The 27488-nt window shown below is 54.3% G+C and overlaps 3 protein-coding genes across 6 annotated transcripts in view; 1 reads left to right on the top strand and 2 right to left on the bottom strand.

The window, feature by feature from the left end:
• LOC128055749 (uncharacterized) overlaps positions 1–4701 on the top strand; it is a 48420-nt gene extending 43719 nt beyond the window's left edge. Inside the window, 8 exon segments of the mRNA XM_052648284.1 lie at positions 78–167; positions 271–320; positions 544–674; positions 1762–1834; positions 1942–2040; positions 2512–2614; positions 2777–2924; positions 3798–4701. Of these exon segments, the coding sequence (XP_052504244.1) occupies positions 78–167; positions 271–320; positions 544–674; positions 1762–1834; positions 1942–2040; positions 2512–2614; positions 2777–2924; positions 3798–3866 (763 nt within the window). The 3' untranslated portion in view covers positions 3867–4701.
• On the bottom strand, positions 3955–7737 carry ENDOG (endonuclease G). The gene is made up of 3 exons (XM_052649368.1): positions 6973–7737; positions 5726–5835; positions 3955–4302 (listed from the first exon to the last, which is right to left on the bottom strand). Exons 1-3 carry the CDS (start codon positions 7477–7479, stop codon positions 4020–4022), a joined length of 900 nt encoding a protein of 299 aa, XP_052505328.1. The 5' UTR covers positions 7480–7737; the 3' UTR covers positions 3955–4019.
• Positions 7738–8519: 782 nt separating this feature from the next.
• On the bottom strand, positions 8520–24348 carry TBC1D13 (TBC1 domain family member 13). Of its 4 annotated transcripts, XR_008200103.1 has the most exons (13): positions 24302–24348; positions 23223–23296; positions 21451–21491; positions 20791–20852; positions 20563–20662; positions 19603–19721; positions 17741–17900; positions 14550–14757; positions 13490–13653; positions 12239–12399; positions 11989–12046; positions 10589–11119; positions 8520–10144 (listed from the first exon to the last, which is right to left on the bottom strand). XR_008200103.1 is itself a non-coding variant. In XM_052647683.1 (12 exons), the coding sequence occupies exons 1-12, from the start codon at positions 24322–24324 to the stop codon at positions 11054–11056; spliced, it is 1236 nt and encodes a 411-aa protein (XP_052503643.1). In that variant the 5' UTR covers positions 24325–24348; the 3' UTR covers positions 8520–11053. The 4 variants fall into 4 exon arrangements, 3 of the variants coding, with proteins under 3 accessions (XP_052503643.1, XP_052503644.1, XP_052503645.1); XM_052647683.1 differs by having other exon boundaries at positions 8520–11119; XM_052647684.1 differs by having other exon boundaries at positions 8520–11119; positions 19603–19685.
• Positions 24349–27488: the final 3140 nt, after the last annotated feature.

The following is a 27488-nucleotide window of genomic DNA, read 5'->3' as shown; positions in this document are numbered from 1 at the left end:
ACTGCTGAGGTCATACTGGGGGTAGGAGAGCTCTCGAAGAGAACCCGGTGGGCTGGACCCCTGTCTTTCTCTCCTAGGACTGTGGAGGGGGAATTCAGGGGAGTCGGCAAGAAGGGGCAGGCGTGCGTGCAGCTGGCCCGAATACTGCAATACCTGGAGTGTCCACAGTAAGGACAGACCTCCCAGACCAGGGCGGAGGGGCAGTCACGGTGCAGGGTGGGCGGGACATGGCCTCCCTGGGAACTTCCTGAGCTCTGCGTTCTTTCCTAGGTACCTAAGAAAGGCCTTCTTCCCCAAGCATCAGGATCTGCAGTTTGCAGGTAAGGCTGGGGGAGAGGACCTGATCCCCATTTCCAATGGATCATCCTCAAGGCCCTGAGAACTCACGGTCCAGTTGGGAAAGCAAGACCAGCTGGGAAAGCGTCCTGATGGCACACTGAGCTGGATCCTGGACCAGGCTTCTCAGCCTCACCAACCCCCCCACCGCCACCCCCGTGCACCTCTGCCCCTCCCAGACTCTTCCTGGCCCCTCTCCAAACACAGGGCTCCTGAACCCCTTGGACAGCCCTCACCACATGCGTCAGGATGAGGAATCTGAGTTCCGAGAGGGTGTTGTGGTGGACCGGCCCACGCGGCCTGGCCAGGGCTCCTTTGTCAACTGTGGCATGAAGAAGGTAGGAACCGGTGGGGGTTTCGAGACATGCTTCCCAGACACTCCCTGGGTTTGGAGGGCACGTAGGGGGAGCCCTGGCCCTGGGCCTCTCTGCCTGCCAGCCCCCCACTGATGCAGATTTGAGCCAGAGAAATGCCTAAAATAGGGCTTAACAGATAGAGCCAGGAGCAAAATTTACTGGGTTTTGGTTTTTTTTTTTTGAAAAGCATATCAACAGAAGAGAGCCCTGGTGCTAAAAACAAACCAAAACAAAACCCTGTAAAATCAAGTTTGGAGTCTCTCTAGGGCTGCTCCAGTGTGGTGCCAAGCTCTGGATTGGAGCATTCTTTTGCCGTCTATTAATCTCATGTCTCCTAGAGTCAGAGGGAGAAACATTTAAACATATGGGGATCCCCTCCCCTCAAAAAGAACAGACCTGAGAGAACTGGCCGAAAGCAGACCAGGATACCCAGACTCAGATGAAGGGAGAAAAACACGTGAAACCCTCCAAGGAGAAAGCCATTCTAAATTCAAAATTGGGACAAGGGACTTCCCCGGTGGTCCCATGTTAGGACTGAGCTTTCACTGCTGAGGGCACTGGTTCAATCCCTAGTCAGGGAACTAAGATCCCAGATCCCGCAAGCTGTGCATCGAGGCCAAAATAAATCCATAAATTGGGACACAACACAGACATCAGGTGTCCTTCGTCAGCTCGCATGTGGTCAGCATTCACTTCCTGCCAGACCCCGTGCAGGGTAACAATAGCTGCTGTTTATGGAAAGTCTTCTATTGACAGATGAGGAAACTAAGGCTCAGAGGAGTTAAGTGACCACTTAAGTGCCCCAAAATGTAGGAAACTGGGATTTCATTCCAGAAATACTTCCTGCTTTGTGCCAGGCCTGGACTGATCCTTTTCACCCATTATCATGGGGTAGTCATTTTGCAAGAATGGTCTTTTGTGAGCAGGTCTGGCCCCAGGTGCTGGGGAGTAGGGCACAAAGGGTGACCTGGACCCCTGAGACGCTCCTGTGTCTGGGAGAGCAGTGACCCCTGCTGCCCTGCAGTGGGGGTGGGGGTGGAGCAGCAAGTTTTTTCTGGCTTCCTCCCAGGAGGTGAAGATTGACAAGAACTTGGAGCCTGGACTTCGGGTGACGGTGCGGCTCAACCAGAACCAGCTCCCAGGTATCTTAGAGCGTCCCCAGCCCAGCCAGCCTGCGGGCTCAGAGCCACTTCCTTCCACTTCCTTGTCCCCTCACCCCATCTTTACAGCGTGTCCGCTTCCTCCCCAGAAAGTAAGACCTACCGGGGGAAAGTCGTGTCATCGCAGGACCCTCGGACCAAAGCTGGTCTCTACTGGGGCTACACAGTCCGCCTGGCCTCCTGCCTCAGTAAGCACAGAGCCTCCTCCTATGAACATCTGTCTTCTTCACTCTGTCTGGGGGACCTCAGAGAGCCCTGCTTGACCCAAAATTCAGACTGGGATACTAATCCTGCTAACATGTTGTGTGTCCTTGGGCAAGTGCCTTTCCTTCTCTGGGCCTCGAGTGCACTGCCTGGGATGCTTTTAAGGACTCCTGAGGCAAAGCATCTTTAATGATGTCTGCCGTGAGGCTGGGAATGGGGGCAAAAGGGCCAGAGAAGTCAAAGGTACTCCACTTGTTTTTGGAGTTCCTTCCTCCCCAACCTCTGCTGTTTGTCCAAGCTAGCTCAGGCACAGTCTCTGCCGCTCCATCCCTGACTTCACAGCAGGAGTGCAGGCTGTGGCTCCCTTATCTCCACCACCACCCCAATACACACACGCAGCCAAGTGACAGTGGCTTGGGGGGAACAGGGTCCCAGTGAGCTGGCCTCCCCGGCAGGTGCTGTGTTTGCTGAGGCCCCCTTCCAGGACGGCTATGATCTGACCATCGGGACATCAGAGCGAGGCTCAGATGTGGCCTCCGCCCAGTTTCCCAACTTCAGGTGGGTCCAGCCAGGGGGCAGGGCACGGAGCAGGGGACCGGACTGGTGGGGACACAGCTGAACAGACTGGGCCCCTGCTACATATGGGGGTGCTGAGAGCCCTGGGGGCAGCATTCAGAGGGCTGTGATGGGCAGCCAGTGATCCCCTCCTGTGGGCAGCAGGCACGCTCTCGTCGTGTTTGGGGGCCTCCAGGGGCTGGAAGCTGGAGTGGATGCCGACCCCAACCTGGAGGTGGCTGAACCCAGCGTCCTCTTCGACCTGTACGTCAACACCTGCCCCAACCAGGGCAGCCGCACCATCCGCACAGAGGTGAGCCCACCCGCCTCCCCGACCTCCCAGCCCTGCCTCTTCACCACCAGCAGAGCCCAGAGCTCCTCTGTCTGGCCAAGGGGATTGCAGCTCTCTCCCTGTCCCTCGTCCCATCTGGGGCTACCCTGAGCCAGCCTTCTGGGGTGGTCCCCTCAGCCTCTCCGCACAGCAGAACTACAGCAGGGATGAGCCGAGAGTGAGCTGGAAGCCAGGAATTGGTTTTGGTGCCCATCCAGCTGCTCCCAGGCTGGCTGACCCAGGACACCCACCACGCCTGCTCCGGGCCTGTTTCCTTAGCTGCACGCTCTGTGTCCCACTCCCCATGTCTGACCGTGGTGGTCAAGGCAGCCCTCCTCGCTGGTACCTCTGTCCCCAGGGGGACAGGATGCACTCTTCTCTCAGAGCCTTCCACCTGGGCAACACGGAATGCTGTGCCTGTGGGCACCTGCTGGGGGAAGGTGCCACTGCCTCCACTGGTCTCAACGGTGGTGACCAAACATGTGGATGGCCTCAGTCTCCCTGTCCCCAGGAGCCCGACCAGGGCCAGGTGCTGTGCACTTCCAGTCTCAGCCTCCCGATAGGAACCCCTGCTCCCACACTTCCGAGGGCCCTCCTGCCCATCACCTCCCCCTCCCCAGCCGACCCTGGGAGGTGGGTATTATGATCAGCCCCATTTTACAGAGGAGGAGACTGAGGAGCAGAGAGGTGAGGCGCTTTCCTGGCAGGGCCTGCAGGTGGCCAGTGACAGTAGACAAAGCTGAACCTGTTTCCCTCTCCCCACCCCCTGCCCCAGACCCTGCTGATGGCAGCATACCCCATGGGCCGGGGTCCTGGGCGATCGCGCCACAGCCTGTTGCTCTGCTTGTCTTCCAGGAGGCCATCCTCATCTCCCTGGCTGCCCTGCAGCCTGGCCTCACCCAGGCAGGTGCCCGGCCCAGCTGAAGCTTCTGTGGGGCCCAGGATGGCAGAAAAGCAGCAGTGAAGCCAGAGGTTCCCACGGGTTACCTGGACAGACACACTCGAGACTTGCTTCCAAAAATAAAGACTTTTAAGTTGACTCAGTCCCCCAAACCCACAGTCCAGCTGGGGCTGTCCTTACTTGCTGCCTGCAGTGATGGCCTTCAGACTGCCTGCCCGTGCCAGGATGTTTGGCACAAAGAGCAGCCCCGAGGCCCGCTCAATGCTCTCGATGGGCACCAGGAAGCGCTCCAGCGGGATTGCCTCATCCACTGGCGCATTGGGCATCACATAGGAGCGGAGTTCGATCTGCCCGCCTGCTGCCTCCAGGATCAGCACCTTGAAGAAGTGGGTGGGCACCGCCACGTGGTTCTTGCCAATGACTTGGTACTTCACGTAGGACTTCCCATCAGCCTCCGTCCTATGGGCAGACGCAGGCACATGGCCTTTCAGGACTCCCAGGGGGCTTGTTCAGACCCAAGGCCATCACCTCCAGGAAGCCTTCCCTGATTGGACCTCCAGTTTGTGTCACCTGCAGGACCACCCTCTTAGTGTGAGGCTTCTCTGCCCGGCTTGGCTCGCCCAGGAGACTGGGAGCTCCAGCAGGGTAGAGACTCATTCCTTTCCTGTTTTCCTCATGCCCGACACTGTGTTCAGGGAGAGTGGATGGTGGCAATAAACGCTGCAGAAAGAATCAGGCCTTCATTCACATCCTCCTTGTGGACACTTGACTACTGTCTGTCCCTATGGAGGGTGGGGCTGTGATAGCAGAATGCCCAGCACCAACACACGGCCTGGGGCACAGCAGGTGCCCAGAACACTGGACAGGTAACTCTGGCTAAGTCTCTGAGGAGTCCACTCCATTTCAGCAGGCCAGAGGAGGCACTGGCTAATTAAAGTGTATCAGTGCCTCAGCAAGCCTGTGCTGAGTCCTTACTACGGTGACATCCACTATCCCACTGTCCCTTAAGCAACCATGTGGTAGATAACGGGTATTATCCCCATTTTAAGCAGAGGATGTTGAGGTTATTTGCCCAGGGCACCCAGAGACTGAGGCTTCGCTGGTGGCTCAGTGGTAAAGAATTCGCCTTGCAATGCAAGAGAATGTGGGTTAGATCCCTTGGTCGGGAAGATCCCTTGGAGAAGGGAATGGCAATTTCCCAGTATTCTTGCTTGGGAAATCCCATGGACAGAGGAGCCTGGCGGGCTACATCAAGTACTTCCTACAGTAAGTAGCCCGCCAGGCTCCTCTGTCCATTAGATCACAAGGGTCGGACACAACTGAGCGACTAAACAACATCAAACCCAGAGACTAGGTGACAGGGCCTGGGTTCCGACCCCAGCAGAGCCAGTTGCTTGGCCACAGTCCCTTGCCCCACTCATCCCAATCCTCAGCAGAAAAATCACCCAGCAAGCCCAGGGGAGCTCAGTACCTTACATCTGGGAGGCCGGGCAAGCTGCACAGGGACAAGAGTGAAGGCTCAAGGTTAGGAAGACACAGTTCAAAGCTGGCTTCAAGAAGGGATGTCCCCAGCAGAGGAGACTGAAGGTGAGAACCCCGTGCAAGGGTTGCTATCTGGGCAGAACATGAGTTAGGTGGATGTGACGAGAGAGAACATAGAGGAACAAGGGCAGATTCAGGGCCTGGTACACACAGGCAGAGATGTGGGTACCCCCAAAGTCTCTGTAGAGTAGAATTGGGGAGCTCAAGGTAGAGGATGGGCAGACTTGCCCAGGAACCAGATGAATGGGGACCTAGCGGTGTTGACACACAGCCTGGGGGGAGCCTGGTTGGGCTGACCGGGAGGTGCCGCTGTCCCCAGGCCCCCCAGCTCTAGCCTTACCTGGGCAGGAAGAGTGGCCCCGTGCAGACATAGACATTTTGGTAGGTGCGGGTCAGACTGCGGCTGTACTTTTCCAAGTTGTTCCAGGCATTCTGGTTGAGGTGGGGCACCTGGCAGGAGAGGTGGGCTTCAGTGAGACTGGCTGCGACACTTGTAGTCAGAGGGCTGCCCCAGGCCCAGGGGCAGGCACTAGCACAGAGCCAGAAGGTTCCAGCAGCGGAGTGGGGATGGGGACAAGCATGCAAAGGAAAGGGAGGTTCATGGAAGGAGAGTCACTTGGCCCAAACAGAGCTCACAGAGGTGCTAGCTGCCCCCAACCCAGATTGGGAGATCTAGCATCCCAGGTCTCCAAGCTGTTTCTCAGCTCCAAAGAGCCGGATGAAAGGGCAAATCTCCCAGAGAGAAAGAGGCTTGCTCCTGCCCCAGGAGCTCATGGGAAGACCAGCTCTTTCAATCATCTCTCCCTTCCTTCTCCAAAGTCTGAACTGCAGAGCCCAGCAGGGAAGGTCAGAAATCTGACTCCACCACCTGAGCTCTCAGGTCCTCGGCACAGTGTCCAGTCAAATGGGTGGGGGTTTCTGCTCCTGGGTGAGCATGTCAGCTCAGAAGCTGGGACCTCAAAGTCTCACTCAGAGCCCCACCATCCATCTCCACATGGGTGTCAGGCCCTGGTGGGAACAGGGCTAGAGGAAGGACGGCTAGTCCAGGGTGCACAGTGACTGCTCCTAACAGCCACTGCGGGCACCTATTTATCCTTTTACTCCTGGAGGGCAGGAGTTTAAAAAAGCTCAGGGTCCCCTAGACAGACTGCCTAGGTCTCCTCCCACGGTGTGACCCTGGGTCGGTCACTTTGTCTCGCTGAGACTTTCCTCATTATAGCTCTTATTTACTAAACGCTTGCCAAGAACCAGGAAGCGTGCCCGGTACTTTTATGTATGTAGACAGTTATCTTCAGTTCCTCGGCGCTACTGCAAGAGGCAGGTGAGTAACAGTTTCATGCTGATTTCAGGGAGGCGCCCAGGGCCCTCGGGTTAAGATCAGAGCGCAATGGGTGCTCAGCGCCCCACTGCTCCATCCCTCCCGCCGGCGGCGCGCGGTGCGTGTGGCCAGGCGCCTGACCTAGAGGGCGCACAACTCAGCAACTCTCCCATTCTGCAAAGCGGAAAATCAAGGCTTAGAGGCGAGCGGGGGCCTCGGGTTTCGCCGCCGGGGTGGGGGGTGGTGGCGGGGGGCGGCGTATGCGCTACCTGGGGCGCGACGTTGCTCAGGTAGAAGGTGTCGTCCATTGCTTTCTGGCTCCAGCGGTGGTTGGCCGCGGCAGCAAGGTGGCCGCGGTCGAAGCCGCTGCCGCGGTAGTCGGCGTTGGTGGCGCGGTGGTACGCATGCACCGAGTCGTCCTCGTGGAAGTCACAGGAGCTGCGGTCGCCGTCGCCGCGGAGCCCCTCGGGCCGCAGCTGCTCGACCACCCAGAGCGCGCCGCGGGTGCGCGGGTCGTAACACAGCACGTACGACGCGCGGCTCTTGAGTTGCGCCACCCCGGGCAGCCCGTACTTGGCCAACTCGCCCGGGCCGCCACCCGCGGGAGCCCCGGGCACCGCGGGAAGCCCCGCCGCCGCCGCCACTGGCAGCACCGGCAGCCGGCTCAGCAGCCCCGGCGTCGCCCGCGCGTCGGCCCACTGCCGCCGCCAGCCCTCGGCAGCTGCACCCAGCCCTGCGCCCAGGGCCAGAGTCAAGCCTGCGCGAAGCAACTGCATGGCCGCGGATGGTGGCCGGGGCCTGCGGCGCTGAAGGGACGCCGCGACCTCCGGCGTCCGACCCGAAGGCTCTTAAAGGGGCCGCACAGGCCTGCGGCGGCCCACCACGGGGATGGAGCGGAGCGGAGGCGTGAGACGGCGGAACGTGCGCCCCTCCACTCACGAACGCTCCGACGTAGTGTCCAGTCCACAGTTGCGGGTCGGTGCCCACCTAATTGACGACCGGACTTCTTTGCCCCTTTAGGACGCGGAGTAGAGGGGAGGGGGCGTGGCATCGCCACCACGGCTCATGATTGGCCGTCTCGGAACCGGCTCCGCCCCATTCCGGCCCTCTCGGTCTCCACGGAGGTTCCCTCCTACTCCGCAAAGATCCCGGGGCGGGGGCGGGGGGGCGGGGGGGCGGGGGGGGGCGGGGGGGCGGGGGAGGGCGGGCGCGGGGTAGTTCTTAGCTCCTAATTTACACGAATGAACTGGGAAAACAAATCAGGAATGCAAGCATCCCCTACCGTATTCCTTATGATAGAGGCCGGGGAATAAGATACTCAGAAACAGGGACTGGTTTTGGACATTTTTAGCACATCAGATAGAATATGTCATAAAAATATTTTAAAATCATACAGCAGCTTGCTCACCAGCTAAGGTAATGGGGGGGGGGGGAGTGGAGACAATACACAAAACTCTGAATCAAGAAAATGACTATCAATGTTATCAAGTATCTAATAAAAATTACATCTGCAAAGAAAACACCAATACGTTACAATTGATTTTCTGCAGATAGTGGACTATAAATGACTTGTTGAAGTTCGACTTCTTTTTCAACGAACTTACTATGAAATCACAATGTAATACCTCTGCCCCATTGCATACTCTCCTCCCATCAGCTGCAAACTGCAGGTGCTTAAGAGTTGAACAGGCTCTTTTGGACAAATTCCTAGCCTTTTCCTTTAATCACTCTAAGAACCTCCTGACTTTCTGCTCATTTTTTTTTTTCCTGCTCTGAGGTCTCAATGGTTTCAGCCCATCACAGAACCAACACCTACTGCAAAGAACACATGATTTATTAAAGACAACTTGTCATCAACAGCATTGATTCAAAAGAACAAAAACAGATGAAAAAACAAAAGCAGACTAACATTCTGACCCTTGGAGTGAGACCTGAATTCATTCAGCTCATTCTGTACATGTCCAAAGTCCTGGGGGAGCTTCCAAGTAGGAAGCCTGGGAGTCTCTGGCTCTTGGGGCCTCCCTTGAGAGTCTGGGGTGGGGCAAGGGGCAGGTCCTCCCACTGTGGGAGCTCAGTCTAACCTGGGTATGGTCCCTGTGCTCTTTTGACCTTTCTCACAAGGCCAAGGAGAGGGCACTGGACCCAGGCCTGTCAATGAGGCGAATCAGATGCAGTGATTCAAGTAGTATGGTCCAGGAGGGAGGGCAGAGGGACAGGCAAGAGAGAATGCATCAGGGTCCTGGGAAGTGTCTGCTGGGTCCCAGGCTGTGGCCCAAGACTCAGGCTCTGAAGGGATCAAGCTGGGAGTGAACTACCAGCCAAAAAGTTCTGGGAAGAGGGTGACCAGCCTGCTGGCAAGCAGTGTGTTTCTGCCCCATGCCAGGGTCTTTACACACCAGGTCCCCTTACACCCAGCTCTATTACAGAGCTCAGAGCCCTCCCAGCCAGGATCTCCTGGAAAACCAGGAAGGTCCCAGAGGCAGGTAGAAGAGGATGCTGGAGGACCTGAAAGGTCGGGAAGATCATATTTCCACTTTCCGAGCCCTACCCTTCATCCCCCAAACAAGCAGTTGCCAATCTGCAATAAATAACCAGGAGTCTGAATAAATAGTAAAATCTCCCAAATATTGTTCTGGGAGAGGAGGAAAAAGGCAAGTAAAGCATCCATGGGACAGCCTGGCAGGAGCTGCCTGTGGGAAGCTGTTCCCGGCCCTCAGCCCCACGTTCTGGCTGTCAGACTCAGGGAGGCTTTGGGGGGTCCTGATGGCCGGTCTCGGGAGATGAAGAGGACCTACTCATCCAGGCTTCCAGATGCAAACCCCCTGCCTCCTCACAAGAGGAGGGAGGCTCCCGGTCAGAACAGGCCCAGGGTGCGAGGAGCCAGCTCGCCTACTCCAGATGCCTCAGACCCCAGTCAGAGCACCAGACCCGAGGAGGGACAGCGCCGCCTTCAGCCCTCCTGAGCGGGGGGACGCGGCCCTCCAGGCCTGCACGGGACCCAAGCCTTGGAGCTCAGTCCCGCCCGCCCCCGAGAGGCTCCCCTTGCAGGGACTCGCCTGCCCTGGGCCGGCACCTGGAAGCCATGGGAACGACTACACCTCCAGAGCACCTGGATCCCAACTTTAATGCTTTTTTGCCTTTGGGAGAGGACCTTTGAGGAAACCTCTGGAAGACTCAGCTCTCCCTCTCCTCCCTCCCTGGGCAGGAGGGCGCTGGCTCTTCACGGGCCAACCGCTCTTAGCAGGTTGGGGTTTCCAAGAACTCCATGGTGAGGCACTGTGAGCTGGGAGCCCTGGGTGCCCAGCGCTGGGGGATGGGAACAGGCTGCAAAGGCCAAGGCTGACCTTCAGGAGCTCTGCTGAGCCAGACTCTTCATTCTGTCTCCAGGGTTCTGAGCCAACGTTGAGGAGAGGGGAGGGGAGGGGCTGGGGATAAGGCAACCTAAGAAAAAAGGGCAAACGGACAGCAATGGAGAGAGCAGTGGACAGAGGAGAGCCACACACCCTCCGTGAAAGAGCCAGAGGGAGAGAAAGGGAGACGGAGGCAGAGAGGTGACAAGACAAAGAAACAGACTAGAGGAAGGTCACCTTCCTCCATACACATGGACACACACACACACACACACACAGACTGGAGGAGAAGCTCACGCCAGGGGGAATAAGACATACATAGCAATCCACAAGCACACACACACGCACGCACGTACGCACACACGCACACACACACACACACACACACACACACACACACACACACAGACTGGAGGAGAAGCTCATGCCAGAGGGAATAAGACATACACAGCAACCCACAAGTGCGCACGCACACGCACACGCACACGCACACACACACACACACACTCAGTGGGAAAGGGACAGAAGGTGTGACCTGGGCCTGGCAGCCTCTTAGCTCCTTCACAGTGTCACCTTCCCCATGGAGAAGCCCAGGAAGCACCAACCTCCAGAAAAAGCGGTTTCTGGCCCGTTTGCCGAGCACCTCCCCGACCAGAGCCCAGAAGACGGAGCAGGAGGGCAGGAAGGGAGAGGCAGAGCAGAGGCAGGGAGGGGCCCGCAGTCTGCCCCAGCCCCGGGAAACCACCTCGAAAGCCCCTGCCTTGCTTGTGGCCTGGGCAGAAGGTCCAGGGCTGAAGGGTGGGGAGGAGCCCGGGCTCAGTGGTCAGGAAAGAGTGGGGCACAGCAGGCCCCTGACGGGAGGCCAGGGCGAGACCTGGAGCAGGCCAGTCCAGCATCGGCCCCTCTGGCTGGGACCCCACAGGCTTCTGCATGTCCCAGAAGCCAGGGCACCGGGGTCGGCAGGGGCTTCTCTTCCAAACGTGGGTCTTTTGCCGCCAGGCTACTGTGAGTCTTGGAGTTCCTTGGCTTTCTGAAGGACCTGGCAAACGTCTGTGATAGGGTAATCCTGTGTGGGGGAAAGGCCAACAGTAGTATGCCTCTGAAGTCAGCCTGCCCCGCACCACCACAGTGGACCTGGCACCCTGCTGGACCCTGGGCTAAAGGCTGGGGACTACAGGATACCAGACACCTGCCGTCTGTCCAAACCCTGCAGGGAGCTATTGAGAGTCCAGATCCCCAACGCACTGCAGCACTGACTTAACCAACCCAACCAGTCACCCCAAAAGGTCCAGCCCCTTCCCCAGGACCAAGACTACCTGCCTCACCACCCCCCACCTCCTGCCATCGAGCCCTGAGCTCCATGCACGAGCCTGGACCAGGGCCGGACACTGTCCATGCGTTCGCTCACTGGGTCACCTCAACAGCCCCATGAGGGGTTTGCCTGTTTTACAGATCGAGTCAGTGAAGTTATTGAATACCAACCCTAGGCCAGGCGTTGGCAAAGCAATTAAGGCTCAGAGCGGTTGCCACTGGGCTTAGGTGACATGACTAGCACAGGAGAACAAAGATGTGAAGCCAAAACTGACTCCTGAGCCCATGTTCTTAACCACTAAGGCCCCCATGTTTCTTCCCCAGGCCGACTGCCATTACCAATGGGCATTATTGCCACACACTGGGTAATAAGGCTGTGTCTCAGCTGTGACTTACTTATGCAGAGTGTGTGGTTCAGAGAAGCCAAGTCCCTGGCCACACCACACTCAAGGTCAGTGGCAAAGCGGATTCAACCCAGATCTGCCTCGGGGATCTGGACTCTCAAGCCCTGCTACCATTTCCTGATCCTGAGGCAGCCTGTCACAGCGGCTGGCATGGGGTGGCTGCCGGCTAAGTGTCTGCCTCTTGGCTAAAGACCGAGAGCGTCCCCCTGAACTCCATTACCTGCAGGTGTCTCATGTTTACGGTAAAGTCCCCTTCCAGCAACTGCTCCCGAATCAGTCTAGGAAAAACAAGCAACAGAAAGCGCTGGGCCCCTCAACTACTCTGAGAGCAGGCCCATCGGGCCTCTTCCTGCTCCCGCCAAACCACCTGCAGCGAGTTTAGACTGATGCTCCCCTGAGAATCCCAGAGGCTCAGTCCAGCTTCTTGACAGCAGCCCCCCGGCCCAAAACCTTCCTACGGCCACACTCACATGAGCATGGCGCAGCAGACCAGGAGGAGGAAATCAAAGCGGTTGCTGTCGGCGAAGAGGGAGTCCCAGATCCGGATGACGTCAGGCAGCACGAACTCCTGGGACAGCAGCAGGGTCAGCCAGCGGAAGGCAAAGAACTGGGGCTTGATGTTCTGCTCTTGCTGGGGAGACAGAGGTGTGTGGTAGGTGCGAGAACGTGTGTTGGCTAGTGGCCACGGACCACCATGGAGCCCAGCAGGCATGAATTCAGATTAAGCAGCAGGCTTGGTGTGAGCTCTAGGCACACCGAGGTGGGGATGGCACCAGAGAGCCTCGCTCCGTGAAACGGGCAACTGCTGCTTACTGCCAGCCAACGCTGCCAGATCGTCTGATTTTTTTTTGAGGGAAGCCAAAAAACCCAGGCTTTTTTAGATAAGCACTTTAGATTTATAAATGATGGCTCAAATTCTTTTAATATACTACACAGATGGTCACTGTGGATTTATGGACAGAGAAACCATTATTGGGCACTTACTGTAAGCCCGGTCTTGTGCTTAATACGTTAAATATCTCACTTATTTACTCCATACAACAACCGCACAAGGCAATTATTCCCAATGGGGACAGGCCCTCTGGTTGGCCACAGTGGATACTACTGACTGAAAAGCCTGGTACAAAACAGCAAGCTATAATTCCACACTTGGTTAAAAAGATATGTTTAGGTACATTTTCTTGTTCACAAAACTGTTCCTATTTATAAACAAATATTCTTTTTACTGAGGAATTCCCTGAAATAAACATGAAATGTTACTCCCAATAATTTTTTTTGTGGGGGCCGCCTGGGTCTTAGGTGCAGGATGTGGGATCTAGTTCCTTGACCAGGGATTGAACCTGTGTCCCCTGCACTGGGAGCACAGTCTTAGCCACTGGACTACCAGGGAAATCCCTCCAATAATTTTCTAAATGAAGTTCACACTTCCTTTCTGGGAGGACTCCAACAGGCTGAACTCAAAGCATATGGTAAACTGTGTGCCAGGTAAACACCTAGCACTCAGGGCACCAACCCATCTCCTCTCATCCTCAGCCTGCCAGGCTCCAACCACCAGCTTCCCCACCTCCCCACCGCACCTCAGCACCTGGGTCATGGCCCCCTGGCAGCAGCAGTCAGTTCTAATCCTCAGACTCAGGCCAGTCACCACCCTGGGCTCAGGAGCCTGCTGTCCTCTCCTCCTTCCTATCTGCCCTACCCTGCGTGGCCCTGGGGGTCCTCACCAGTTTCAGGTAGAGTTCCACGTCTTTATCCTTCAGGGTGGAGTACACCTTTTCCATCTTGTAGGTGATGCCACACTGTGAGTCGTCAAGGCTCTTGATGAAGTTGTCCCGGATCTCAGCCATGAGGTTGGTGAAGCAGAAAAAGGTATCTGCCTCAGCATGCTCTGGGAGAGACGGGCAGGGTCAGGGCAGCTGTGAGAGGACCAGCTGGCTCGCAGCACACCCCACCTCTCAACTATGTGAGAGCTTACCCTCAGCTCTGAGCCTCCACCAAGTCAGCCCGCCCTGGTCAGGCTGCGTCCCTCTGTACCTCCTCTGTCTGTGACCACTCTCCACACCCCACTCTCCAGCCCCAGACCAGACATAATTTTTTTTTTTTGGCCATGCCAAACAGCTTGCGGGATCTTAGCCAGCGCGCTCCACAGTGAAAGCAAGGAGTCCAAGCCACTGGACCAACAGGGAATCCCCATCTCTTTTTTCTCACAACTCTGACAACACTGTACACTGACTTTGCAGTTGATTACCTGTTCTGCTGCTGACATTTTAAAAATCATTATTTAAATCCATTCTTTCAGCTTCCTTTCTATACAGGAAACAGAAATCTCCTCTACTCATCTCCTCTACCAGAAATTCAGTTACAAATATGAATAGATCAGTAACCGGGGGTGGGGGGGCAGTTTCCCTGGTGGTCCGGTGGCTAAGACTCCAGGCTCCCAATGCAGCGGGCCCAGGTCCAATTCCTGTTCGGGGAACTAGATCCCACGTGCCACAGCTAAAAGATCCACGCAACTAAGAGCTGTACAGCTGAATAAATATATATAAATATATATTTTTTAAGAGATCAGTAAACACCTAACATTCTAGAAAGTTCAAGCCAGGAAAGATCTCAGACATGATTCAGGCCAACCCCCTTATCCGACAGAGAGAATGGAGGCCCCCGTTTTGGGGTGGGTGGAGTGGCACAAGAGCTTGATAGAGCCCATCAGTCCGGCTTCCCTTGGTCCATTTCTCCAGGGGGCAGCAGCAACGAACGTGAGCGGCCGGGAGCCCACCTGTTTACCTCTCCACTCGCTGTTGGGGTCGGTGGCAAAGGTGTAGTAGAGGGGCCCCACGATCTCGTTCATGCCCTGCACGTAAGCAATGCCGGGGTTGAGCTTGGCGTAGATGAACAGGATCCGCTCCACCACCTCCCAGTGGGCCTCACAGCCGTTGGGCAGCACCACATACTCGTTCATGGAGGGCGCCGAGTTCTTTTGTGGGGAGCTCATCTAGGGGACAAGGGCAGGGGCTCGGTAAGAAGGTGGGAGACATGACAGACAGCGAGCCAAAACTGACTTCCATCTCATGGGCAACCCAGGGATGTGTCCAGCGCCACTGGGAAGGAGCAGATAAATCCACAATGGGCAACATTCCGCAAGCCAGAGGGACTGAAATCTAATAATTTAGTGATAAAAGTCAGAATGGTGCTTACCTCTGAGAAAAGGGGGTACCGACTGGAGAAGGGCATGAAAGAACTTTCTGGATGATGGAAATGTTCCATGTCCTGATCTGGCTGACAGTTAATGTAGGTTTATACATGAGAAAACGTTCATCTAATTGTATACCTAAGGTTTGTGCTTTTCTTGTATGTAAGTTATAGTTCAATTCAAAATATGTCAAAAAAAATAGACAACAGGTAAAGATTCTTGAAGTCAAATGCTGTGGGGGGTTGGGGGAGTGGAGGCCTGCTCCAGCTGAAGTGACTAAAGAAACTCAACATTCCAGCGCAACGCATAAACCCTAACTTGGTGCTGGTAAGGATTCAAAATGACAAAAACATTCTTGGTACAGGGAATTCCCTGGCAGTCCACTGGACAAGACTCCTTACTTTCACTGCTGTGGGCTCAGGTTCAATTCCTGGTCAAGGAACTAAGATCCCACAAGCCATACAGGGTGGCCAAAAAAAAAAAAAAATTCTTCACACAACTAGAGGACACCCGAACCAGGACTGGATGTGAGCTGTTATTACGGATTACGGGTGACAGATGTGACAGTGGTGAGGAGGAGGATGTCCTGATTCTCAGGGGACGCCTGCTGAAGGACTGAGGGGTAAGGGGTCAGGACATCTGCAAATTTACTCTCTATGTAACACACACATAAACACGGCAAAAGGTTAACAACTGGTGAATTTAGGTGGAAAGTATGAGGGTGCGTGCTGTACTCTTCTTTCAACTTTTCTGAATATTTCAAAATCTTCATAAGAAAAAGTTGGGAAATGAATGAAGAGATGATCTCGGTAAAAATTCACACAATAGAGCAGAAGACCCCAATGTCAGGATCCCTTGGGAGTTTTGAAAAAGTTCAAGTGCCTGCGGTTACTTGTATGAAGGTCACAGGCACAGCCCCACAGGGTCAGAGTATAATGCTGTCCTGGAAGCCCAGGGTTTTGAGAACATTAAGCATCCTTTTCCATTATATATACACATCTAGACACATACACATGTGTGTACATGTGCACACACTAAGACGCATATATCACTAACATTTACCAAGAGGGTTTTATGGGCAAGACAAAGCCCTACAAGCCTTCCTGTTTAATGCCCAAAGCAGCCGAGAAGATTCTTTCCACATTAGTTTCAAGATGAGGAAACAGGTTCAGAAACGCTAGGCCACTCAACAGACGTCTCGCGTTAAGTGGCGGCACTGGACTTGGACCCAGGCTGGCTCTAGAACCCGCGGCCCAGGCCTCAGAGAGTGCCCACTGCTTTCCAAGACTCTGCACAGCCAAGACCCTCAGTTCACCCTCTTGGAAATTTAAAAGCCAGACAGGGTGGAAATGATCATGCCCAGTATACAGAAGAAGAAACAAAGGCCCAGGAAGGCAAGTCTGGTGTTCCTTGCGCAGCGTCAGTCAGCTCTAACTCAAACCGCCCAGCCCCTGGACCCAGAGGCCTAGGGATGGAGCTTGTGGTCTGGTTCTCCCACCAGGACTGGGTCCAAACCTAAACTCAATTCTCAGCCACCAATTATTGTAGTGAAAGGAATGACAGAAGCCAGGTCCTCATCGTTCCAGGAAGATGGAACATCAGCAGCCAAGCAGGACGACCACCAACTCAGGCAGCTATGGGGTCATTAAGCCAAGCGTTTGGCACCTCCTGAGGCACCTTGCTCTGTTGTGGGCAGGTGGAACCAGGGGATCAGCCAGAACTTCCCAGTCACTCCTGGGACGAAAGATGGCTGGTCTCCAGGAAACAAAGCCCTGATTGGTCATCCCACCGGGTGGGGGCGGGGGGCGGGCAAGTGGAGCTGCTACAGTACCTGTCTCTAGCTTGCTGGGAGTTACAGAGGATTTTTCCATTGCTGCAGGACAGTGAAAAATTTTTAGAAATAAGTCAAAGCTCCAGGTATGAAAGCAGTAGGCGTTAAGGAATAAGACAATATACCTTTTGGAAATAAGCAGCTTCTCAGAATCACCTAAGTCTGCTCGAAGCCTGAGGTTCCAACACGCAGCATAACTTGGCCAGCACGAACCCTTCCTTTCTCTGAGGTCTCTCCCTTTCCACCCCAGGCCCCGCCCCTACCAACCACAGCACCAGGCGGCCTCTCCACCTCCATTCCCGCCTCTCCCATCAACATCCTCACAGTGTCCACAGCAATCTTTGGCAAAGACAGTATTATATCCTTGCTCCAGGAATGCTGCAGCGGTCCCCAGCCCTCAGGACAAAGGCCCGTGTGGCCTCACCATCACTCACTTCTCCAGCATCCTCTGGCCACCCTTCCTTTGCCCTTTCCCCTACCCAGTTCAGGTTGGACTCCTCCTTCCCTTGAACACACCCCGCTCCCTCCACACATGCCCTCCTCTCCCCCTGGAAGGCCCTTTCCTCTTTATCCTTTGAGCCTCAGGTTAAATGTCACTTCCTCAGCAAAGTCCTCCCTGATGCCCAGACCAGGTCAGGTCCCTGCCCATCACTGTATCCACGGCACTTCACCACACTTGCAGTTCCTTTTCTAAGTACTGCCTCCACCACAGACCAGAAGTGTGGCCCCTTCACTGCACAGCAGGGCACCCCCCACCCCCAGGCACTGTGACACCAGCCTTCGAATCTGATTTTCAGAAAGAGCTCGGAGGGGGATGGGGCAGGACGAAGGCTGCTCTGGGTAACGGTCAGGGCAGATGGTCAGGGGCCCAATGGCCCGTGGCCACTATCCCAAGGAAGCAGGAAGGAAAAGGCTGTCACGGGGAGCCCCTGAGGCCCTCAGGTTGCTTCTCACATTTGTGACGCCGCTCCGGTTCCGAGCCACCGTCTGGGATTTCAAGGTCGTCTGCTCCACCCGCTTACGAAGGGTCTCGAATTCGTTCTGAGGATCCAGGATGAGGAGGCAGGGGTACTCAGTAGCCCTCTGGAAGAAGGATATGTCTGGACATAACCTCCTGCAAGGGGAAACAGGAGAGGACTGTTTCTCGGCCAGAGGGTTTGAGGTGTCTCCTCGGCCCTTTGCTGCCAGGTGTCCCAGCCTCCCCAAAGCCTTCTGTGTGAGTTTAAGTTAGTAGCATTTTATTTCAAAAGCAATGTAGTCATCGTATGTGTGTACATACCCAAATATCGTACGTATGCTTACAAACAGATACACACACACATAGTTTTAAGTGTCCTTAGAATCTTACAGTCTATCTCTTCTCTTAAACCACGAACGGCTTTTCATGTCAAAAAGATAATATGTACAAGAGTATGAACTGTTTGTATTGTGGCTGAAGATGGTAACAGAGGTTTCATTAAGTTATAAATTGTACAATGGAATACCACACAGCTGGGGAGATAAACAATCAAGTGGGGAGACGGTCTCTAGAATGTGAAAGCTTTTAAAGTGTATGTATCGCAGCATGCACACAGACTTCTCAGCTGAAGCTCTCTGCAGACTCGCCCTCCAGGAACACTGAACAACGCGCTACAGTCACTACCAGGCTAAGAACCTGTCTGCCCAGATCTGGGTTCAAGACACAATTCGTTCTTAAAACAGGACGATGAAACACCTCGTGGGTAGAGGCTCCCCAACATCAGCCTGAGAAGGAAGGAGGCAAGAGACCCACTGTCCCCCCTGGCTGAGCAACCTGGGCTGGGGGCCCATGGGGGCTGTCTGGTGGGGGGCGTGGGGGGGGCGGGCCTGGGCACAGTGAGCAAAGGGGAGGAGCAGCCCCAGGTGGCGAAGGGCTGGTAACACAGGTGACAAGCAGCGGGGGCGGAGAGGGAGGCGGGCGGACAGACTCTAGAACCCAAGCTCTGACCACTGGGCCACTGCAGACAGGCCCTCAGCTCCTCACCCAGCCACGTGGCAGAGTCGCCTGCTGCTGTGCCCACCCCACAGCCCGCTGCCCACACTTCCCCACCAAGAGGAACAGCGCGCGCACGGTATAGCTCACAATCACTTTCTGACCCTGTCACTCCTCTGCTTAAACCCTTTGGGAGACTGCCCCATGTCCCTGGGATTGAGTCCAAGGTCTGACCCTGCCTGCCTCTGGTGGGGCCTCAGGCACACTGGCCTTCGCACCGCTCCTTGGATGGCCCAGGTCTGAAGGCGCTCAGGGCCTCCCCTGGGAGGCACCACAGCCCTCCCTTCCCCCAACCCCCCCAGGCTCCTCAGAATCTCAGCTGCTTCCTCAGGCAAGACGTCCCAACTGCCCTGAAGCATCCTGAACTCTGCCTTCAGAGCAGTCACGGAAGACCCATTTTGCTGAACATCTTGTCTTCACATCTTCCCCCTCAGCTTCCAAGTTCCTTAAGGAGGAGACCCTGTCTGTCTAGTCCATGCTCAACGCCCCAGCCTGGCACTGAGCCTTCACATAGGAGAGCCTCAGAATTTGCTGAAGGAAGGAGCAGATGAATCCACAGGTGCCTGGGCTACAAGTGACACCAAGGCAGGGAGAGAGGGGAGCTGGGCACTCAGGCCAGCACCCCACACCCCCTGCACCTCGCCAGGCTTGCTGTTCCTATGGCCTGGACTCAGCTACAGGGACGACTCCCCGGCAGTTCCTCAGACACCTCCCTGTGGGGCTGGGCTGGGCTGGGCAAGTGCAGAAGTGGCGGAAAACCCCCAGAAGCCCCAGGGCCAGCTCCCCGCCCCAGCACCCTGCTCACCGGACATCTTTGTCGATCTGCAGCAGCACCTCGTTGTCCCTGAAGTACGTGTTCCACCGGCTGTCAGGGTTGGGGTTCAGAGGCTGTGCGGGAAAATGAGCCACGCTGTCCTCGGCCGGCTAGGACCCCAGGGGAGACCCCAGTCTCAGGGGCCTGAGCAGTAGCCCCGAACCAGCATTCCCAGCAGAGACGCAGCTACGGCTGAGACGGCCTGCCAGACAGTCGAGCGGCAGCACAGGCCCTTCCGCGGCCTCCCAAACCTCCATCCTCATCCACACCCCGCAGCCAAGCCCCGAGGTCGGCTCTGAGCACTTCCCTGCTGGGCAGGGACTCTGCCCTTCCCTGTCCACAGCTCCAGAACGCTGCATATAACAGGTGCTCACTAAATGCTTGCTGAATAAATGAATATTGCATCGCTAGGTCTCTCTGAATCTAAGTCATCAATACTCTGAGTTGCCAATTCCAGTCTTTGGAGGATCAGGCTGGGTCCAATCCATCTCCATTTCCCGACTGTGAAGCACCAGGGAGCAGTTGGGTATTTGCAGACAGAACAAGGCTTCCTCTGGGCTGCAGAAACGCAGTTTACCCTTACCCCAGCCCTGCTCTGCCTCCCTTCAACTACAGTATCACAGAAGCGTCCTGGAGGAAGGGGGCTGAGGAGCCAATGTGCGCAGGACTAGGCTCAGCGCTGCACACACAGCACTCCTGGATCTCAGTCATCGCTTGTGGTCCTGACTGGGCCCGGAGCCTGGGGAGACCATGGAGACTCAACAGCCTTTGGCAGCTGAGATGCCAAACGCAGAAACGAGGTGCTGGGGTCGGGGGTAGTGGGGGGTGGTAAAAGGGAGTAGGATCAGCAGCACCTGGCCTCTGGGCTGAGGGACCTCGCCCACCCCAAAGCCCACACCTCTCCCCCACCCCACTCTGTAGCCTCGGTCCTCACTGCAGCCCCCTACTCACATGGTCCTCAAAGGTCACATCCTCCCTGGACACACCCATGTTGGCCTTGGCGATGCCAGGCTGGATGATCATTTCCCTCAGGAACTGAGAATACAGCTCCCTGGAGGAGAGGAGGGGAGAGAGGGATGAGCCCGGAAGACTGTAGAAACAGGAAGTGGGTTGGACTCACACCACTTGCTCTGCCCAATACAAAGGCCCTCCCGCCATCCTCCTGTGTCAGGGTCTCACCTCTGCTTGGCCAGGATGGAGGTCCATGAGGCTCTCTCCAAGGGGAGGTAGTTCAAGAGAATCTGCACACACAGAGAGAAAAGCACAGCTCTGGCGACTACCCCAGCCCAACCCCGGAAGGAGATGGAGGCTGACAGGCCTCAAGGAAAACGTCTGATAAAGCCCAGAGAAGGCAGGATGGGCTAGGTAAAACCCAGGAATGCAGGCACGGGCTGGGGGTAGCCTCCCCTCTTCTCCCCACTGGTTTCCTCGTCCTTTATCCTAAAGCAGCCCTTTCTACTGTGTTCCCTCCCACAGACTCTCCCAAATGATGATAAAACCTTGTGCTCAAAGGAGTTGGAAAGCAGGACACTGGGCTTCTGCTCCCACCTCAGCAAAAAGCTTTAAGCAAAGCATAGCCTTTTATTGTCCCAATCAGCATCGCTGAGCTGTCTGGACCAGGAAGCAGAGAGCTTTGCGGGCATTACACAGCATTCCATCCCCAGGGGGATCCCCGAGTGGATGCCAAGAGAAACAGAAAATCCAGAACCTCCCAGAAAAGCTTCCTGGGACAAGCAAGGAAAGGCAGAAAATAGAAAGAAGGGGCCAGGGGTGGGGACAGCCCATGCAGGAACCCAGGGACTCTCAGCAGAGCAGAAGCCCCACCCCCGGCACACCCACCTTCCAGCAGAGGCATCGCAGTCCGCCCTCACAGGGGATGCCTGTGGACACAGCAGGCAAAGGTCACACCCCTGCAGAGTCCCAGAACCCCCCAGCCCTCCACCTCGGAGCTAGTCGGCAGGGAGTGGAGTGGGCAAGAAGTACTTCTTCAAGAATCGTTCGCTGCCAGAAAGACTGCTAGACGATGCTAATCCTATGTCTACTCTCTCTCTGTGACCCCCGTCTGGAATGTTCTTTGGAGGATGACAGCTTCTGATCTTTGATATTTCTTCCTCAGAGCACCCTTGACCAACCACACCACCTCTTCCCAAATAAAGTCAGGGCCCTTGACATAAACAATAATGGCTCCATCACATCTCTTTCATGGCATCCCTCGAAAATGGGAATGTATAATTTGTATATTTATTTAACATCTGTAACACCTAATACTGGGGAAAGCCCTAGAAAGATGAAGACCAAATCTCACTGTTTCACTACATAGCCCAGGGCAGGTATTCTGTAAGTATCTGTGGAATATAAACTAAGCTCTGAATGCTCAGTGTTTTGTGTTTTACAGACTTAAAATTTCACTTAATCCTTAATATAGCCCTAGTAAGTAACAAAGATCAGCATCATTGTCCCCATCTTATAGATAAAGAAACTTGTCTATAAAAACAGAGCAATCAAGGACTCCAACACAGGTCTGACTCTAGAACCCAGCTTGTAACCACTGCCATAGAGTGCCTCCCCCGGGGCCTGACAGATGCTTTAGCTCAGCACAGATCCCAGAAACCCCTCAAGATCTTCAGGGCCTAAATATCACTCCTGAATCGAAAGATGAGCTTCTCCTGAAATACTGTCAGGACGCTCGCTAAAGCAGCTGTTGCTACAGTCTCCCTAGTACCGTGAACAGCAGCTAGAATCCTCACCTAGGAATCTGCATGGGGATGCAGGGGGCAACTCAAGCGTCCTTGCTGACAAAGTTACAAAGGCAGAGCAGTCACAAGAAGCTACCAGAACACCCTGGGGTATTTTTAAAGACATGCAAGAGTCTCTGTGCTGAAAAGTTACCCAGACTAGGGAGGGCAAAGTCAAAAACTGCTGGGGTTCAGCTCCTTAAAGTGAGTGACTCAAGGCTGGAATTTTACCATGAACCAAAGTTCACTGTTGCCTGAGTTGGCTTTGATCCTAAACCACGGAGAGAACCAGGAACCGTTCCGTAGCTAACTAAATTCTGCAACACAGGAAGCCTGCTGAGGAATGAGAAAAGACCTTTCTTCTGTTCAAGAAGTCTCCCCTCTGCCCTCCAGTTACTCCCAGGAAGCAATCAGCATCGCTTATGGGCCAATGAGCACCAGGTCTGTGTGTGCATATGTGCGCACTTAGACACTAAAGTCACGTCCAACTCTGCAACTCAATAGACTGCAGCCCGCCAGGCTCTTCTGTCCACGTGATTCTCCAGGCATGGATACTGGGTTGCTATTTCCTCCTCCAGGGCATCTTTCCAACCCAGGGATCAAACTCGCGTCTCCTGCACTGCAGGCGAATTCTTTACCACTGAGCCACTAGGGAAGCCCAGTCCAAGGCCTACACGCATGCTAACCGAGGGCGCCACTGCTCTGAGATCCAAGCCGGGGGCATCCCTGGTTATTCAGCTTCACAAAATCTGAAGAAGTTCCCAAAAGGCAGGCCGGTCCCCAGAACTGGTCAGGTGTGGCCTTGGCTTGCTGCCCCTCCATCTTTGTCACAAGGCTGCTCCAGGAAAACCCTGAAAATGGAGAGTTGCCTCTTACCACTAAAACTGAGTTCCCGAAGCTTTTCCAAGGCAATCATGGGCTCCTTCAGGACATCCTGGAAATCTGCAATCCTAGAAGGAGGGAGACAGAGGCAAATGGCCCACAAACCCCAAGATGACAGGCTTAGTGACCCCTCCTAAAGCCCACAGCTCCCTTACATCTCCAGTCTCCAACTTGTTCCTCCCTATCCCTCAGGACACAAAGATGCAAAACACAGGCAAAACCCTGGCTAAAGGGCAGCTTTGAAGAACTACAGATCACTTTTTCCTCTTAAGTCCAGAAAATCTATAGGATACTCTTGTCTGAAGGTTCTCAAATGAACACCATGAAATCAGACACATTCTAACACTTACTGAGCATGCATTTACTGGCCACTTCCTGCTGGCCAGGTCCAAACCACACTGTCTCTATCTGAATTCCAAAAACCCTTAGAATCAGGAGGAATCTGATCTGTGGACAAGGACCTGTGTAATCTGCACCCAGCATCCCAAGCTCAAAAATAAAACCATTAGAAGACCTCTGGACCTGCGGGCAGGCAAGGACAAAAGGTTTAAAAACTGGAGGAAAACTGAAGAATGAGCAAAATTAGCCAACGCTGCAGGATTTGGCCCCGGGGATGGGGGTGGGGGGAACAGACTGGAGAATCTAGGTTTTCTAGCATTTCTAGTAAGAAAAGGGTACGTGGAAGGGGAAGATTTGGATAGAGGAGGTTCCTGGGGCCAAGGGTTAACAAGGGGGTAGAAAAAGGGTGGGGGGTGCATCGGGATCGGGCATCAAGGCCCTAGAAAAGGAAGACACCAGGGGGAAAGGATCCAGGGTGCGGGGGAGAGAGAGAGAGAAGCGGCAACACCGAGGGGCAGAAGAGATGTCCCAGTTCCGTGGTCCCCCGGCCCACAGCAAAGAGGCTGGAAAGTGGGCGCCCAAAACCTTCAGCCCGCGGAGGGGTGTTGGGGGGGGTGGCTAGGGGGGGAAGTCCCGATTCCTAGCCACATTCGCTGCCACCCCCCACCCCCGCAGGTCAAAAGGGACAGCATGGCCAGCAGTGGCCTGGCTGGTCGGCCCTGGTGGCTCCTCACCGGCTCTTGTGCAGACTCGACATGGTGTTGACTTCCGGATCTCCCCCCCGCTGCCGCCGCCGCCGCCTCCTCCTCCGCCGCCGCCGCCCCTCAGGGACGCGGGGCTCTGGGCAAAGGCCTCCGACCGGAAACTCAGCCGCAGGCGCGCGCGTTCCGCACTGTCCCACCCCGCCCCGTTCACGTGCCACTCCTGCTCCCTGCCACCATCAGACCGCCCGGCGGGGGGGGCGGGGCGAGAGGAGGGGCCCCGCCTCCGCCCCGCCCCCCGCACCTCCCTCTACCTAGTGCGTCAAGTTTGAGGACGCGCAGGTGACCGGCGCAGACCGTGCGCACCGAGGCTTATGTCTTGCCCTTGCCTGGAGGTTAGGAGAGGCAAGCTTGCGTACGCAAACCCGCCTTTCACCTGGTCCTCTTCCTTACGGGTTCCACACCTGCAGTGAGCTGCTAGGCTGTCGTTTTAAGAATGTCCTGGTGATGGTGTAGTCGAGAAGTCGCGTCCGACTCTTGTGATCCCATGGACCGTAGGTAGCCCACCTGGCCTCCTCTGTCTGTAGGATTTCCCAGGCAAGAGTACTGGTGTGGGTTGCCATCTCCTTCTCCATCGGGCATGTAGACCCCAACCGCCTCGCTAAACTATACAGGCCTTCCTGGCTGGTCTTTTCACTGCTGAGCCCCGGACGCCTATAGGAGTGATCACACTGAACAGATGGTTCAGTAAATACTGAACGGAAGAGCAGGACACAATTCAGTGATTCCTTGATTTTTGGATTTCATGAATATGATATTTACCATAATATCAGAACAGAAAAGGGAAAACAAAATTTCAGGATCCTTCCCAAGAAAAAACAGTTGGCAGCCATACATATGTGTACTTATGCACTAATTGTCCTTATTTTTTAATGTCTCCACAGATCGGTGAAAACTTTGTCACTGGACTGTATAATCTTGAAATCTCCTCCAGCTCTCAGTTGGTGCCCACCAAGACTTCACTGCCCCATGGCCCAGGCACAGACATCTCCTTTACTCACTCATCACAGTTTCTGCTCCCACTGTGTGCTAGGTACTGGGCTAAAGGGCTCCGCACAGTACAAAGGTTACATTCCTTTACATGAAATATAAGAAGTGAATAAATGTTGACTTAATTGCTGTTGGCTCAGACGGTAAAAAAAGATCTGCCTGAGAGACCCAGGTTCAATCTCTAGGTTGGAAAGATCCCCTGGAGAAGGGAATGGTTACCAACTCCAGTATTCTTGCCTGGAGAATTCTACAGAGGAGCCTGGTGGGCTACAGTCCATGGGATCGAAAAGAATGGGACACAACTGAGCGACTAACATTTTCACTTTTTAAAAAATTACTTAGTTGCATAACAAGAAAATTTTTTCTTCCAGATAAAAAGAATACCAGACAGCTGTTTGAAAGTTTGATTAGGAAGACAGGGAAAAACACAAGCCATGTGTTAAGAAAAATAGACCATTGGCTATCATTTGGAAGAAAAAAAAAAAAGATCTATTCCTATCTAATATCTGACTGAAAAATTAATTCTAAATGAATTGAAGCTCTATAAGGGCAAAAACCTATGGGATTGAAAGAAAAATATATAGAAAAAACAATTTATAATCTTGGAGAAGGAAGACAGAAAGCCCAGAAGCTATGAAAGATAAGACAGATGTATAACTACATAAAATTTTTCAGTCTCTAACTTCCCTGGTGATCCAGTGGTTGGGAATCTGCCAGCCAATGCAGGGGAGACGGGTTCAGTCCCTGGTCTGGAAGGACTCCATATTCCTCATGGCAACTAAGCCCATGTGGGGCAACTACTGAAGCTCAAGTGTTTGAGTCTGTTCTCTTCAGCAAGATAAGCTACCACAATGAGAAATCTGTGAACTGCAATTAGAGAGTAGCCCCCTTCTTGCTCCATGGGGTCACAAAGAGTTGACTTTCACTTTCACTTTCCCCTACTTGCTGCAACTAGAGAAAGTCCATGCACAGCAAGGAAGACCCAGCATAGCCAAATATAAAGGAATTAATGTCAGTCTCTTAATGAGTAAAAGACAAGCATCAATATGGAAAAATATGTGCAGCTTTTATGATAAAGGGTTAATCTTCATAACATAAACAGAGTTCTTAAATCAACAAGAAAAAGAAACACCCCAAAAGGGAAAAGCAATCATTCATTCAAGAAATGTACTCAGTGCCTCTGATGTGCCAGGTATATCCTAGGTATTGGGGATTTAGTAACGAATAAAAGACAAAATCCCTTCCTTCAAAGCACTGAGGTTTTAGTGAGGGGAGTTAGATGTTAAATAGGGTAAGTAAGTAAACTGAATGGTATGTCAGATGGTGATAAATTCCTACAGGGGAAAATGAAGCAGGAGTAGGTTGTGGGATGGACATTGAGTTTGAGTAAGCTCCAGGAGTTGGTGATGGACAGAGAAACCTGGCGTGCTGCAGTCCATGGGGTCGCAAAGAGTCAGACATGCCTGAGCGACTGAACTGAACTGAGGTAGTGGGAGGGGGCTGCGATTTTACACAGAGGGATCAGGAAAACCACTCTGAGGTGATGTCCAAGCAAACATCTGAAGGAGGCAAGGCAACAGAGCAGGCACTTCAAAGAAGAAAGGAAAATCCGATCCCTGAAACGACACTGAATTGGACTCACACTCGAACAACTATATCGCGCTTCTTGGACTCGAAAGAATCATCAGTATTTATTACACCCACCATCACCAGGGTGTGGAGAAACAGACCTCTCAAACAGCTTTCAAAAGACTTGATGTGGTACAGCTTTTTCACTGTCATTCGACACGCACTAATGCCATTTTTTAAACTTTTTATTTTATTGGCTGTGCTGGGTCTTCACTGCTGCACAGGGGCTTTCTCTAGCTGTGGACAGCAGGGGCCCCTCTCCAGTTGCAGAGCGCAGGCTTCTTGTTGCAGCAGCTTCTCGTCACAGAGCACACTACCACAGGTGGGCTGGGTCGTTGTGGCTCCGAGGCTCTAGAACACAGCCTTAGAAGTTGCGGCACACGGGCTTAGTTGCTCCACAGCATGTGGAATCGTCCTGGAGCAAGGATCAAACCAGTGTCCCTTGCACTGGAAGGCAGATTCTTCACCATTGGATCACCAGAGAAGCCCCAATTTTTTTTAACTTTTTATATTGAAGTATTGTAAAATTTCCCTCAGTGGT

The sequence above is a fragment of the Budorcas taxicolor genome, chromosome 11, assembly GCF_023091745.1.
Source record: "Budorcas taxicolor isolate Tak-1 chromosome 11, Takin1.1, whole genome shotgun sequence".
NCBI classification, from domain to species: Eukaryota; Metazoa; Chordata; class Mammalia; order Artiodactyla; family Bovidae; genus Budorcas; species Budorcas taxicolor.
Note: the sequence above shows the minus strand (reverse complement) of the source record. Positions and strands in the feature narration are given on the sequence as shown.